The sequence below is a fragment of the Pectinophora gossypiella genome, chromosome 11 (assembly GCF_024362695.1).
Source record: "Pectinophora gossypiella chromosome 11, ilPecGoss1.1, whole genome shotgun sequence".
NCBI lineage: Eukaryota > Metazoa > Arthropoda > Insecta > Lepidoptera > Gelechiidae > Pectinophora > Pectinophora gossypiella.
The window spans coordinates 16,314,165-16,331,207 of record NC_065414.1 but is presented as its reverse complement, the minus strand read 5'-3'; the positions used below and the strand labels follow the sequence as shown (position 1 = coordinate 16,331,207).

Sequence of the window (17,043 nt, the reverse complement as noted above, 5' to 3'; positions counted from 1 at the left end):
TTAGATTGAGGATGTAATGAAAAAAAAAATATAATAATTTTATTAACATAGTTGGCTCGAAGATTATAGACAACAATACGGGTCACCATCTTTGGTATAACAGAAAGTTCGACGAGGTGTGGTTACTTAGTTCATCATGCGACGGATGTACCTCTGACTACCCCAATCGGGATATAGTCGTGAGCTTATGTCACGTGTTTACAATATAATACGCTCTTTATTGTTGAAACACACAAAAAGAAACCATTACAATATGATAGGTACAATAGGAACATAGGACTCCTTATAAGATCACTCTGTCTGCCATAGTTAAATATTTTAGAATATGTTACCAGTTGTGTTTTGGTGGTTCTGCTCACCCCTATAGTTATAATATTATGGAGGTGAATGGCATGGCAAAAATATAAATACCACCAAAATTTGCAACCCCAAATGATTTAATTAGTTATAGCTATGGTTCCCCAAACACGCAAGGTACACTCCAAATACGGAACCCTTTATAAGCCAGTCGACCTCGCACTTGGCTAGTTTTTTAAAAAGTCATTGACCGGTACCTATTTGTCCCTAGCATACGAACATCAATCAACGAATACCTTTCTAGTGCGTGAAGGTAAGAGTAGGTAGTAGGTAGGTACCTAATGCATTCGTAATTCTTACAATCCGAAAGTAGCTTCGTAATGGTGTGGTAATGACTACATACATACATAAACTGCCTATATACGTCCCACTGCTGGGCACAGGCCTCCCCTCAATCAACCGGAGGGGGTATGGAGCATACTCCACCACGCTGCTCCAATGCGGGTTGGTGGAGCTGTTTTTACGGCTAATAGCCGGGACCAACGGCTTAACGTGCCCTCCGAAGCACGGAATCATCTTACTTTTTCGGACAATCAGGTGATTCAAGCCTGAAAAGTCCTTACCAAACAAAGGACAGTCTCACAAAGTGATTTCGACAATGTCCCCATCGGGAATCGATCCCGGACCTCCAGATCGTGAGCCTAACGCTCTAACCACTAGACCACGGAGGCTGTTAATTGGTAATGACTAATGAGGGACTTTCCAGGCTATGTTCTCCATAAAAAGATAGATGTCGCTGTACAGAGCTGCCTTCGTTTAACCTTCTAATTTCATTGGATAACAGACATAATGCATCTTTTATCTTTGTTTTTAGGTATAAAACACGTTACACCGTTACGCCGTTGGTCCCGGCTATTAGCCGTAAAAACACCTCCACGAACCCGCATTGGAGCAGCGTAATGGAGTATGCTCCATACCCCCTCCGGTTGATTGAGGGGAGGCGTATATAGGCTGTTTATGTTATGTTATGTTTAGGTATAAATAATGACCCTTATTGGATGGATAGGGAGATCGGGCATTAAACCACCACGCGGGAAGGCCCGTGCCCCAGCAGTGGGGACGTTAATGGGCTGATGATGATGATGATGACCCTTATTATTACACCACACGCAATACATCTTCCACCCATTATTATTCTGATCAAAATAAAGAGAAGCTATATAGGTAGCAACATAATTTTTTACCATATCTGATCCCAATATCAAGCAACAATGATTTTTTATATTTTCCTCTGCCATTACATTATCTTTTTAAATAATTATATAAGTACCCGAGCAATGAGAAAATAGGTAATTATCACGTTAAATCTGTTCAATGCCATCTACATTGTTTTGGGGGAACGTTGCTTAGAGAGTCACTCTTTGTTTGAATTATGCGCTTTTTGTCTGTTACATTATTATTACCATATTTTGGTTCTTATTGGTGCTAATTCCTGTAAATACCATCTAATTTTATTTTAAGTTATATCTGTCATTTTCTTATCCGCCGAAAAGGAAAGGGACGGGTAATCGACAAGCATAAAATTAATGGAACACACGTCAATTTTAAGCACAAATCTAAACCAACCGTCTAAAAATTTTACATCCGCCAATAACCCGTCACAGTTAAGTAGACAGCACGTCAAACGGATTGCATACCAGCGAGGTACCTTTTGATTCGCCCGGGTTATTCATTCATTTACTCATTTTTCCTAAAATTAAGAGCTGTGAATCATCCGTCCCTTTCCTTTTCGACGGATATGAAAATGACGGATATAACTTAAAATAAAATTAGGCGGTGTCTGCAGGAATCGGGGCCATATTGTTACTTTATACGCTGTTTTGATGATATAAAAATAATTTATTTCACAAAAAGAAACTTTAGTAGGTAGGTAAGTACATATACAAAACAAATAACACAAATAGTAACCTTATTGCTAAGGTAGCAACAATTAACACCATATCTTTTCTTAATTACTAACTTCCTATTTCATATTTAAATCAAATCAAATCAATTTATTTGCGAGAACACATAAAATACAAAATGGTGGTAAAATAATTTAAATAACAATGTTGTAATGTGTTCGACCTGCGTGCAGGCGTACAAATATACATAAAAAAATAATAATAAAGAAATGGTACATTGAAAAGAAGATTATTGAAAATTATTCTTTTAATTTTAAAAAATACAAAATTATATTATGTTTTTATACAATAAAGTGCAGTATGTCTTTTGTTGTATGAATGCCATCCAAGACATACTTATCTACAATAAATAACGATAAAAAGAAACGTTTTTCTAGAGATATAGACAAAGGTTGAAATTCCTTAGAACAAAAGACATCAACGTCATCTTTATTTTTTAAATGATCTGCTCTACTAACTTAGAAATGTAAATTCAAAGAATACTTACATACAGGGTGTTAGTGACATCGTAACGAATACTCAGAGGGATGATTCAGACCATGATTCTGAGTTAATATCAAGTGGAATTTTCCGTCGCAAAATTCATGTTATTTTTTTAGTTTTTTTTAAATTATTTTCAATTCTATACTATTGCGATGGAAAATTCCACTTGATATTAACTCAGAATAATCAGCTGAATCATCCCTCTCAGTATTCGTTACGATGTCACTTACACCCCATACAAGTACATACAGTAGCCATACAAGTAGATATGGGTGTTAGTGAGACTGTAACGAATACTGAAGGGGATGATTCAGACCATGATTCTGAGTCGATACCAAGTGGAATTTCCTGTCGGAGAAGTCATGAAAATTTTAGAGCTTATTTAAATTATTTTCCGTTCCATACTTTTGCGACGGAAAATTCCACTTGATATCAACTCAGAATCATGGCCTGAATCATCCCTCAAAGTTTTCGTTACGATGTCACTAACACCCTGTATTTATGATAAAACAGACCGAACAGAATATGTAAAATAAAATTCTCAACCGATTACACAAGCAGGTATAATGTGGCTTAGTCATCACACGTTCGATTGCTACTTGTCCGGTGAATAGATCTTCCATCAACGATAACTCATTAAAATCAAGTGGCTATTACTTACTTATTATTCGCCGTACTACATTGTACCACATACGGCCAAGATACGATAAAACGAACAAAGCGCGGACGCTTACGATTTTCGGCCGTCCGTTTATAAGGCTTCATAGAAATAATGGTTACAAAGTATATGTTTGTCTCCCTCACTCCGATGTAGTTCGTCCTGCCTGCACGGCTACGTCATCGCAGAAACCAGCCAGCCAATTGACCGGTATACCGCCAACCTTCAGTTTTTCTTTTATTTATAACTCGCTCTGCCTGGGTAAGTTATGCCTCGTTCGAACTGTTTAGTCAACATTCAAGTTAACTCACGTTAGCACTGGACACAGTTGACTGGCGCAAGTAACTTTAACTTGCATATAGATAAGCCCTCCTAACCTCTTTCTTCAACATTTTTGAATTTATATTTCAGGATACTACTCATTGAATGTAGAGCTCCACTTAAGTAAATAAATAAGTTATTACTGAAGTGTGTCTGTTTAAAGCTTAAGTGTGAAGATAAGTAGGTAGGTAGGTACTATACTTTCACAGTTCATATTATTGAAGTCGATTTTTATGTATGTTACTTTATTTATTATTTAAGTTGATAATAATTGTAACTTAACTAACTAACGTTTCATACTATTTTTGTATTATGTCTGAAAGTCCACTATGCACATGTTAACTTGAACAAGTAGCTGTTAAATGTAAACGAGGCCACGTACGGTTTAATGAACGCATGGCAATGGCGGCGGCGGCGCGCGGCGCGAACACCGTGCGCAGTCGGCCCCGGGCTCCAGCGGCGCGCGCGCAACCGACACTCCCGCGCCGCGTCACTCAGCGCCATGACCGAGTACGCAGAGTACGACTGGAGAATCCGGCAGATGCAGGACGAGCGCCTTTGCGAGGTGGCCAGGAAACGACTTAGTGACGGCGACCGGCAACGCGCACTCGACGGATTGAAAGAAGCTATCGACTCAAGTTTAAACCTCGCCCTGCGCGACAAGAGCCGGTGTCAGGACGACAACTTCCTGCGGCGGTTCCTGTACGCGCGCAAGCACGACGTGCAGCAGGCGTTCGAGCTGGTGGTGCGCTACCACCAGTACCGGCGCGAACACGCGGAGCTGTGGGCGGTGGCCGATGGCGGCGTGCTGCGCGCGCTGGCCGACGGGCTGCCGGGCGTGCTGGCAGAGCGCGACCGGCGCGGACGCTGCGTGCTACTCATGTTCGCGGCCAACTGGACGCCACACGCCTGCCCACTGCTCGCAGTCTACCGTGCACTGCTGCTCACGCTCGAACGCACGCTCCAGGACGTACAAAACCAAGCCAACGGATACGTTATCATTGTTGATTGGACCGAGTTTACATTCAAACAATCGTGCAATTTACAAGCAAAAGTGTTAAAGTTGATGATTGACGGCCTGCAGGACTGCATGCCGGTACGGTTTAAGAGCATACATTTCATCGGGCAACCGTGGTATGTGGAGACCGCTCTGGCTGTGATCAAACCGTACCTGAAGGCGAAGACGAGGGAACGCATTGTGTTGCATGGAAACAATCTGTCCACTCTGCACGACGCTCTACCTTTGGACATACTTCCGGCAGAGCTGGGCGGTGAGGGACCCTCGTATAATTCAGAGCGCTGGTTGAAAGAATTCTGTCGAGGAGAAAACATCAGTCCTGTAGTACCCCCCACATCGACGAACGTGGCAAATGAAAACGACCCACCTTCGGCCAAACTGGACAAGGCGTATAAACAAAAGGACAGTCCCAACTTTTCGTTTCATGGAAACGAGAAAAGTGCGAAATCAGAGTTATTGCGTGATAAAGACTGACCTTGTGGGCGTCGCATCGATTGCGTTTACAAAGGACTGCTGCGCCGGCTTGCACGCCGCCCGGGCGCCGGGTGCGGAGCTGCGTGCAACGGATTTGCATTTTGTGATATCGTGTGTGTTGCTAATTTATTCTCTTTAGGGACTGCTTAGAAATTGGTAGAGAGCGATTGTGTAGGAGGAATATTCGAATATGACTCACGTGCATTTATATGGCCTCGGATTAAGGAGTGTTTGGTGTCGTGATTGTTTATGTAGAACGTCTATAATTGGTTTGGGTGGTTGGTGGGTTAATTAATGAGCCCGCGGGTGTAGCGGCGGAGGTCGCGGGATGCGCCGGCTGCGCCCGCGCATGTAACGGTGCCGAGTTCTCGTTTCGCGGCGTCCGCTCTCGATCGCGCGCTGCATCGCTCGGTCCACATCTTTTGCACAACAATCCGTCCTACATCTTATTATTCTCATAAATATAGCATTGTATCCATCTATTTATTGTCAACTAACCCTTCATGGCACATTATCTCGTTACGTCACCACATAATCGATCATTCTATGATATGACAATAACATTAAGGTAAGAGATAGTTACGCTTGATCATGTGAGGCTTATTGCGCATTTACTACTACATTTAAGATTGTTTGGAAAATATTCAGTGTGTCAGCGATTTATTTTAATAATAAGTCATTGTAAGAATGATATTATTTAAGTCTTTCTAGCCAGTGTGATGTGATTCTGAAAGAAGCAGTATTAAGTTATTGTGTTTGGTAGAATATCATTCATGTATAATGCATGTACCGAGCACCGGTACACATCGTCTATCGCTCTCACTCATAAACTGCTCTCTTCATTAATATTTAAAGAAATGTAAATAATAGGCAGCTGTGACACGAGACAATAAATTGTATCATTGCATCTTCAATATAAAGTTATTGGAGGATAGTTTGTAAATATTAATCTGTGACTGATGCAGTTATTCAAATTGGTACCTACCTACTTAATTTTGAAATAAATGTATCGAATATTCGTATGTCCGTTTGTTTATTGTACTCCGTATTTACAACGGCACCTATATTTGTAGAATCTAGTAGGCATATGAAGTAGTTTGATGGTGTTAATTAAATAAACTGGGCGCTGTTCGTATTGAAAGGGATAATTGGATTGTCCAACAAAACATATCTGGGTCGTTCTTCTTTTTTATCGACAATGATCTGTCCTTCGCTCTGCTATAACATAGCATGTTTTAGAATTTTATTTAATCTTTCCATTGTCCAAAAATATAGTTATCTTATTATACTTAAAATACTAGCGAAATACTAATCGGTTCCTCGATTAGTGATTAACGTAGCTTGGTTGTTTTTCACAAAATTCTGTGACAGAGTGGTAAATCGAAATGCTGTCTCCGATGAAAAGGGGCACTCTGTCACAATATATTTTGCAATGCGCCTGCAAGGAACAGTATATTACCAAGATAAAGAGAAACACTAAATACTCCTCTACAGACACATCTCTATATGATGTTTTTTAAATATTTATTGCCGTTATAATGAAAGATGTTAAATCCGATATAACGAGAAAATGACTTCTTATTGTCGATAAAAAAGAAGAATGACCCATCTAAACTAATAGGACCAAATACGATGTTTTTAGTGTTATTAGATCGGTTTTACTATGACCCAAATTTCTAGACGTTTAGATTATAAAATAGTTATGGCTTTAAAACTATCTTTTTTTGAAACTAAAATCGGCTCAGGCAACTCTACATTTAAATAAGTATTTCTACTTATATGAGGTTTGAATATAACTCAGTATCCTGTAACTTTAAGTTCCATAGACGAATATAAATTAAGTATAAGAGAGTAAGATACCAAAATGTATTATCATGTAATATCATAATCATCATCAATTTAAGAGCCACGCTCCTGTCGGTGTAACATTCTCCATTCTTGTCTATCAAAGGTCAATTCTATGACTCCCTTATAAGACACGCAAGCTCTTCTATCTTCCCTTCTATGATGTTTTTAATAAATTCGTCGTGTCTTCTTAAGTGTCATTGTTTTGCCTCTCCTGCCCTCAACAACCCTTAATATTTGTCTTCTTTCCCTTACTCTTACTAGCACTTCTTCATTAGTAACCCTGTCCGTCCAACTTATTCTTTCTATCCGAGGAGGATTTCACCACATTTCAAAGGCTTCGAGTCTCTCTCAGTCTTTCTGTGTCATGTAATGTCATCGTCACTAATTTAAGAGCCACGCTCTTGTCGGTGTAGCATTCTCCATGCTACTTTTAGGGACCAATAGGGCAGTGGTTTCCCTCTTGCCTTCCGCTTCGCAGTACTCTATCTGAAGCAAGTGTGATGGCGCCCAGAGTAGTCTATTTCAAGGTAGAAAGCTAAAAATTGGTATGCGGACTATTTGTGACTAAATAAAATCGTGCATAATTTTTTTTGGAAATCGGCCCAAAGAGGGGATGAAATTTTAGCCACATTAGAGCCTATCATAAAAACGACCTGGGATAGACATTTATGAGTCACCGTCGCCGGACACGGCTTGGGCGTCATGAGTATGAGTCTATTTAAATGCCGTACTAGGACTCCTGTCCTCCGCCTCTGAATAGTACTGACAGTTACTGCTGCCCTCTGTCAGGTTCCAGCATCATGTAATGTACTTACTTAATGCAAAATATTATCATAATTTCGAATAGATGTGGAATTTGCTCTTTTACAGTTTGCAATTTCAATGAGTTTTAAGTATCTTGTAAACTGAGAACAAAGTGCAAACAACAACTGTTAACACGTAAAACGGATCATCATGGCATGACGTTTTTTACATCGTTTTTATTGCATAACCCATTGATTTAGTCTAATTGGGATTAACATAACAAAAGCTCACCACTGCACGTTAAGCCGTTGGTCCCGGCTATTAGCCGTAAAAACACCTCCACCAACCCGCAGTGGAGCAGCGTGGTGGAGTATGCTCCATACCCCCTCCGGTTGATTGAGGGGAGGCCTGTGCCCAGCAGTGGGACGTATATAGGCAGTTTATGTAAGCTCACCACTATATCCCAATGGGGTAGTCAGAGGTATATTCATCGCACGATGAAGTAAGTACCCACACCTCACCGAGTTAGACTACCACTGTTAGACCAACGTAATGGTCGAGCCTACTGTGTTAGTGATAACTGCACTCAAGATAAATTATTAACCCACAAGCTTTTCCCCGCGGCTTCGCTCGCGTTAAATTCGGGGTAACACCGTTCCCCTTTCCTCGTGTACCAATTTTTAGCTTTCTACCTTGGAAACTGCGAAAAGATCCTTATAAAATTTCAACCCCTCTTTGAAGAGGTTCGGGGCAGATTTCCAAAAAAAAATAATGATGCACGATTTTTTTGTTTGTCACAAATAGTCCACATGCAAATTTTTATCTTTCTACCTTGAACATTGCGGAATGCTGTATACAAACTCCCCTCCCCCCTTTACGGGAAGTGGAGGGTTAGAAAGAGACAAAAAATTGCTTATGTCACTCTCCATCCCTTCAACTATCTCCACTTAAAAAGTCACGCCAATTCGTTGCTCTATTTTGTCGTGAAACACAAACAGACACACACACTTTCGCATTTATAATATTAGTATGGATATGGATCGGTGCGAGTCCGGTATCACTCCACGTTTGAGAAGCAAGCCAGTGACATATCACAGGAAAGTGACAGAGCAGAATGATACAGTTTTTTTGACTCGACTTATTCTAGATTGCTCTCACCCAGTATGAAATTTAAAAGATCAGGCCAAGGGTGTCCTGTTGGGCACGCATCTCGGCTCAGGGCGTCGTTCGAGAGGATTATGTTTGAAAAATTCAATCGATGATAGCGATAAGTGCTGACTGAGGGAAACCGTCGACCATGCGGGCAGGGTCGGTATCGGGATCCCGAAGTGTTTGTTGTTGCGAGCTGATTGGAAGCCTCTAGAGCTAGAGCGGGTTGTATAACACGTATTTTAGATATATTGGCTAGCGAGGGGATACATTTTATCTATCTATTAGGCGACATTTGTCGAGGATGGAGTCGCTGTCACGTGAAGGCTCGCGACGTCGTCCGATACCGCCCGATTTCTCGTAGTAGGTATTTCGCAGTTAGGTGGTATGTAGCCTACATTTATGTTTATGTATTATAATGGCACTTACTAGAACCCCATTCAGGAGCCCCATAGTTTATGGAGTGTGGAGACAATGGGCAGTGGGCTGCGTCCGCGCACGGCATGTGAGTCACGTCGCCGCTTCCGTTGACACCGCGCCGGAAGGAGGGTACTACTTGCAAACTATTATTTTTAATCCTTTGTTTCCTTTTTTGTAACAAGTAACAATATTGGTGTTGTGTTGTGGGAGGGCTATTATTTTGGGGTAAATATTTGAGTGTTGAAGATAATATTTTTTTATTGCAATAAACGATAATCAATGAAATATCTGAATATTGCTTAAAAAAGGAAAATAATTATCAGCAAAAACTCGCAACGACTCAATTTTGCGGAGACTGCAGATTCAAATACTTAAATACAAATCATAATTATAGTACCTAATTAATAACTGCAAAATAAAATAATTTTCCTCGTTTCCAATCACACGATGACTCCAACAACAAATGTAAATACAATACGATTTTCCCTCACGATCTTATGTTTACAAAGGAAAAAAACAATAAAATTTTATGTCATAAAACAGTTGCAATGAAACTGGAAACAACGGTGTTTATCTCATGTTTCTCAAGGTATTGCAGTTTGTGGTTAGATGTGGTTGGAAGTATATCCTTGCATCTTACTTAAGAAGCCAACCGCAGTGCTATAGTGACATGGTTCGCATCTTCATACAATATTATGAGGTACCTGCTTCCCGGGGTAAGCAATGTCATAAATTTGGGTATGGGAATGCCGTAAGCGTGGCCAATTATTGGTCAGCAAAAATTTAGCTTCGATCGCCATCGACTCGCAAAGAAGAAGAAGATGGGAATGCAGGGATCACAGAATTTCACTTACTACAATCCTGTCTCTACACCACTTTCATCCTGGATCTGACCGCAGTATGTACGGCTAGGCCTGCTTCAAAGTCATAAATCTGTACAAACAATCTACAGAAACATTTGGTGACTTGTGTGTTTGAGTGGAGCTGCCTTATTATAAATACGTTGAATTAAAACCCTTTCCAATGAGATACCAAATGTCCTTCTTTCGCTGTAGTTATTTCACTATGATCACCTGTGGGGTAATCCAGCTTTTAATCGTCATTTTCCGTCCCTTTACCCATAACATAATTTATCAAAGCCAAACTATCCGAGATTATGGAACAGAATTGCCCGAAAGAAGCTATTATGCCTAAAATCTGTAAGGAAACACATAAATAATCCCAAGCCTATTTTCTACCGGGTTAAGCAGAGACTATAAAATTCCATTTGCCTCGATCCTGCCATACTTCTCTTGCTTCCTCCACATTCATGAATTGTTTCATACACGCTCGCAGGTTCAGAGTAGATCGTACTAAACCTTTTCTAAGGACATCTCCAATTTGTGTATGTTCTTCTAGATCTTTCTCTACCAGCCCTACCACCAACCTTCGCCTCAGTACCGTTTTCGTAAACCTATTATCCTTCATCCGCTCTACGATCCGTTAATACATAAACAATATTACAATATTTTGGACTATGGACCGTTGGTGATGTCAAATGTACACCTAACTTTACATAACATTGCCTCGTTTATATTCAGATATGGATAAAGTTCAAGGTTGATTAGATACGGCAGAGAACGAGATTTTTACGATAATGATATTACGAAAATAAGATTTAATAAATAATAAATTTGACGTAATTCGGCTTTTCATATCTTGGCTTTAAATGATGAATGTGGATAAGTACATAAAAACATTTTTTTTTTACCTTTTAAGGCATTGACGAGGCCTAAGATGGAGCGAGCGCGCCCTGAAGGTGCCTGTTCACTCTGGCCTTGAAAGCACCCAGGTTATACCTTTGCATTCGGAAATACAGAAGATGGCAAAGACTTCCACTCCCTAGCAGTGCGCATAATGACGCGAAGCATAACATAAGGTCACGACTATATCCGAATTGGAGTAGTCAGACCTACATCCATCATAAGATTAACTAAGTACCCACAGCTCACCGAGCTTTCTTTTAGACCAACGTGATAGATAGTGACCCGTATCGGCGTATCGTTATTTACATACCACTTAAATTTAAGAAAAGTAACGCACATATATCGTGAAATGATGTGTTTGAATGCAATGAGAAGGTACAAATATGACTTCACAGCAATTGGATGCAGAAAACGTATCGTGAATCAAAAACACAACTATTGTTATAACATACATTATAATCCGCTTCCATTCGTTTTTGCTTTCGAATGCAGGCCGACAAGCCCTTGCAAAACAAAGAGATGAAACAAATGAAATATCAGTCAAGTCCCATTATACACACATTATGCGTCGTTAGCATATAGTATATAACACAATACCACTTGTTAGGTACATGACAGCAAACTGTTTATTCAACAAAACTTTTGTTCAACAAGACAACAAAACTTCTATTCAGTGAGGTGAGTCAGCAACCTTGGTCCAGATTTTCAAAGCCGATCTACGTTCTTCATAATCCAAAGACAGCCTTCAACAAAATCCATTGAGAACAGGCGAAAGCAATTAGCAGACAAACCACGGATATTGCTCGAGAAACACTTATTGTAACCAGGTAAGTGTCAGGAAGTTTTGTCATAGTTTTTTTATTGTTATTTATCTACATAAAAGCTATAGGTGATTGCTAGTCTTGCAACACAAAAGTACTTATCTTTTTAAAATTACGCTGAATGATGTGCCGTTCCCGGGAATTTTACCACTTTGGGAACGTTCCCAGCAATAAAAAGGCGAAAAGATATGTAAAAAGAGCTTTTTTAGCTGGCCTTTGGACAAAAAAGATCAAGAGTGCAAGAAAGAACAATGTTATTTTTGTACTCTGATCTTATTTGGTATGTGATCTAACCTGTATTGGGCTGGTTTCCCCTTCTCGGGTTGGAAGGTCAGACAGGCAATCGCTTCTGTAAAAAACCGGACCTGTCGAATCTTCAGGTTAGGTAAGCGGACCCTGTGAAAAACGGGATAATGATAGGGGGATGGATCTTATTTGCCTAAAGGTTAGGTAATAAAGCTCTGTATACATAACTTTTTTTACATTTCGGAGGTATGTGACCTAATAATGAAATGTATTGGGCCGGTTTTACCTTCGCGGGTTAGATTGTCAGACAGGCAGTCGCTTCTGTAAAAAACCCTGACCTGTCAAATCCACGGCATAGAAGAAAGAGGATGGAAAGGCCCTAACGTGCATTTTGTATGAGAACCGCTGTCACCAGTTCAACCCCATTCTCTTTTACTACTACTCTTGCAAACAGATAACTATGATAGCTCTACTGCTTCTCAAATTCCATAGCCACATTACCTTCAATGTATGTTTTATGTGATATGCTGCAATTTTATCATTACTTTTCGTAAGATAATGCACACAAAAGTATTTTTTTGATAAACAGCCGATCATACTAAGGTTTTCCTGTGATAAGGAGGGATATTCTTGCATGATAGTCGACATTGGATTTTTGCCCTGCAGGATATAATGTACAAAACGACCTTTTAATATACTATCGCAGAGCTTCGTGAGTCGTAAAGTTTGTGAAGAAATGGAGTGCAAAGTTGAAGTATGAACTAGCTCCTCATACTTGTATGGCGCGCCTTTCACGCTCACCTGACCCTTCCAACCTCTTTATTTTATTCCGTGGTCAAATCTTTGGTTAGGTATCGCAGATGATAATGGTGATGACACATAACTTTTGCGCCTTTTTCCTCAACGGCACATCACAGGTCACGTGTATACAAATGACCATCCGTTATTGGCGTAGGCAGAATCGCATGTTATCCTGCAACTGTCGTAGTTTAAACATCCATTATGTAAGACTTTTGTAGACACACATTTAACCCATTAGTCGACGTCCTACATGAGTGGCGATAAGCAATTTAGAACACCTGCTCTTTTTTCTGAAAATGTGTACACGAACACGTATAAAAAGAAATAGTATAAACATAAATAACCTCACAAAATACGTTAATAAGTATTACTTTATTCCACCAAAATAAGGAAACAGTTACAATAAAACCTCACAAGAGGATTGTTTTATAAAACTTAGAATTGTAAATTAAAACGAGAAGCATTGCGGAGTCTGAGTAGAACTATTTTGCAGCTTTATTTTTTAGTAACACAACGAACACCAAACTTTTGTTCTATTTTACAATTGTAGGTTTTATGAAACAGACTCCTGCCGGGCCTGCGTGACATTCGCGACGCGCGCGCGCGCATTGAGCGGTTCGACCAATAAACGATACGAATGTTATCTACCGTCAAACGGCTATTGGTCGAAGGCTTTGATATAATTCGCGCAGCGCTCGGCGCGGTTGCCGTGCAGAGCCTACTCGTTGTACAACCAATTTGTTGCCGGCTACCGAATCCTGAATAATTTCCCGCCTCCAATAGCTTCTTCCTACTGAGGTAGGTTCTTTACGAAGACAATAGAAGTACAATAGGTGGTTTCGGAAAACCTTATTAGGTATAGCCAAAGTTGATAGCTCCAGTAGAACTTTCCTAGACATGTAAGGCAAGGTAATTGCGATACTCTGCACTGTCCTGAGGACACAGGCGAGAAGGTAAACTAATAAGTAAAGTTTGTTTATAAGCAAGCTGTGGAAAACTTGTCGGTGGAGTCTGGTTCCGCCCACGACTTAGTTCAGCTTGCAACCTGTGCCTGCAAGCTAGCAAAGCCTGGCTAGTTTTATCTGAGACTAAAATCTATGTAGGTACATACTGGTCATAAAAGTTTTATAAAGGATATTTAATATTTATTAGATCTACTCTGAACCGGCGTGCGTGTATGAAGCGATTAATGAATGTGGAAGAAGCAAGAGAAGTGTGTAAGGATCGAGGCAAATGGAGTTCTATAGTCTCTGTTTACCCCGGTGGGAAATTGGTGTGAGTTTATATATGTATGTACTATTTATTAGGAGTAAATTCAAATTTAAAAATCAGTAGGTAATATAGTTACACTTTCAATTGTCATTTTTACACAACGAACGTGTCACCCACCTAAAACTACTGCGGCTTCTTACAACCTGTATAGCCGGGGTAAAGAAGCTGCAAGAAAAAACTTCGGCACAGGGCCCTAGAAGTTCTATTAAAAAACCATAAAATATTGTTATACAATTTAGTGATTTGGCTGCTTAATATCAGTCCCCAGACAGTTTAATCCCATGCATTCAGATCTTCTAGATAATCACTAATCTTATAATAGGTACTACTAATAATAATAAATGGGTAAGTTTAAAAAATGTCTTATTAACATAGTATGGCATCACGCCTGTAACCCCAAAGGGGTAGGCAGAGGTGTTTGTATAGTACACCCATTTCCTGCTAGCTATGTTTAAGTCCCATGTAATAGGGAGCGAGCCTATTGCCATTAACAGGACATAAACCCTGGAAATCACGTAATATCAATTACCCGAGTGTTGCTTACTATAGACATTTTATTTCTGGTACTGGTACTTACACCTATATCTATGATCCAAACATAAATTCAAACCTATAAAGTTGAATTCAGTGGTTTAGCCCGAGCCGGGATTCGAACCCGTGAGACTGCGATGTAAGTCACGAGATGTCCGAACAGGGTTATCACAGATTTTGTTATGAAAGTACCCAATACTTTATTCTTATAACGTTTCTTGAAATTATTTCTAAATCTTCATCTTACGCCGCGCCGCTTCGCTTAGTCTTGTGTTAACCTAATTACGGACACGTTCCTTAGTATAGATAAGACTGTTTTAATCTATGCTCATCAATTCATTCAGCTAGTTAGTCGACATCGTAATGGATAATCCCGTCTGTTGTTCATTACCGCACCCACGTTTAGCGATCCGTAAACAAATAAATAAGCCATTGTTTTAGCCTGATGTGGACAAAGGCGCATCCATCCATACCATAAATAGGAATTTACAATGTCGATTACCAACATCAAAATCAAGTAGGTACCTACTTGGTACTTACATACATAAACTCACGCCCGTATTCCCCGAAGGGGTGGGCAGAACTACAAATAATCAAGAAATCATTTCCAGCCACTTTTGATACATAGTCCTAAGGTGGATAACCCGTATGATGATAGGGGATCAGCCTATCGCTCTTATAGATGATCCATCACGTTCGACAGGACGCTATCCTGTCTTTGTCTGTACTTGGTACTTCTGCTGTAAAAATGGCCCCGATTCCTGGAGACACCGCCTAATTTTATTTTAAGTTATATCCGTCATTTTCATATCCGTCGAAAAGGAAAGGGACGGATGATTCACAGCTCTTAATTTTAGGAAGAATGAGTAAATGAATGTGTCGGGTTATTGACTGATGTAAAATTTTTAGACGGTTGGTTTAGATTTGTGCTTAAAATTGACGTGTGTTCCATAAATTTTATGCTTGTCGATTACCCGTCCCTTTCCTTTTCGGCGGATAAGAAAATGACAGATATAACTTAAAATAAAATTAGATGGTATTTACAGGAATTAGCACCAATATAACATAAATCAATATTAATGCATATTATAGACGGCTATACGGCTCGCCATCTATCGCGTTGGTCTAACAGAAAACTCGGTGAGCTGTGGGTGTACCTCTGACTATCCCAATTCGGATATATACTTAGTAGTGAAAACGACCGACCTCTGTGGTCCAGTGGTTGAGCGTTGGGCTCACGATCCGGAGGTCCCGAGTACTTTTTTTTTACGTGACTTATTGTAGATTTGCCGCAGATGGCATTAACTACTTGGTCGGACAAATGGGGAGCGCTGAAGACTCTCACCCGGTGGTCCCGGGTTCGAATCCCGGTGGGGACATATCACAAAAATCACTTTGTGATCCCTAGTTTGGGTAGGACATTACAGGCTGATCAGCCCAAAAAGTAAGATGATCCGTGCTTCGGAAGGCACGATAAGCCGTTGGTCCCGGTCACTACTTACTGATGTAAGTTAGTAGTCGTTACATGAGCCATGTCAGGGGCCTTTGGCGGCTCAATAATAACCCTGACACCAGGGTTGATGAGGTTGGTAATTCACCACACAACCCACACGATAGAAGAAGAAGAAGATGTTATGTTGAACAACAATAAGTAAAAAAACCGCTATTAGTTAATTTTCTTTTTGTATTTTCTAATCATTAAATTTCAAATTTCCCTTCACTGGAGCAGTGTGGTATACTCCATAAAGGGATCCGCTCTTAGGAGGCCAGTCTGCCAAATTGTGTGACAAATTATTTTATTTTTTTGTCGTTTTACAAATTAGACTGGTAACCACGGTACTTAAATATTTTATTTTTCTTTTGTGACAGAACTCTTATTGTATACGTTCCGATTCTATTAATAGGCTTTCTGATTTGATATGTAGCTCGCATACTGGCCATACAGTTTGTGATGCAGATTGAAGAGTTGATGGAGTTCCTTGATAAAATAAGGCGATGACTTGAGCATTTAAGGGCATAGAGTGCAAAGCTGGAGCCAATGTGCTCATTATCATGCAGGAAGTATGCTATTTCAAGCAAATGTGTTGATAGATGTTTTTTTTACTGCGTAACTTAATTTACTCTTATAGGTATTTTAAATGTACATAAAGTCAAGCATGTATGTATCTATTAGGGATGGACAAACCTACAAGTCATCATCGTAAAACAACCCGCATAATAGTAAGTAGTAGAGAGTAGTGAGTAGTAGTGG

The 17,043-nt window shown here is 39.9% G+C and overlaps 1 protein-coding gene across 1 annotated transcript; it reads left to right on the top strand.

Annotated features, from left to right (window-relative positions):
* Positions 1 to 4,096: 4,096 nt before the first annotated feature.
* On the top strand, positions 4,097 to 6,062 carry LOC126370879 (clavesin-2-like). Its single transcript, XM_050015993.1, has one exon. It carries the CDS (start codon positions 4,112 to 4,114, stop codon positions 5,213 to 5,215), a length of 1,104 nt encoding a protein of 367 aa, XP_049871950.1. The 5' UTR covers positions 4,097 to 4,111; the 3' UTR covers positions 5,216 to 6,062.
* Positions 6,063 to 17,043: the final 10,981 nt, after the last annotated feature.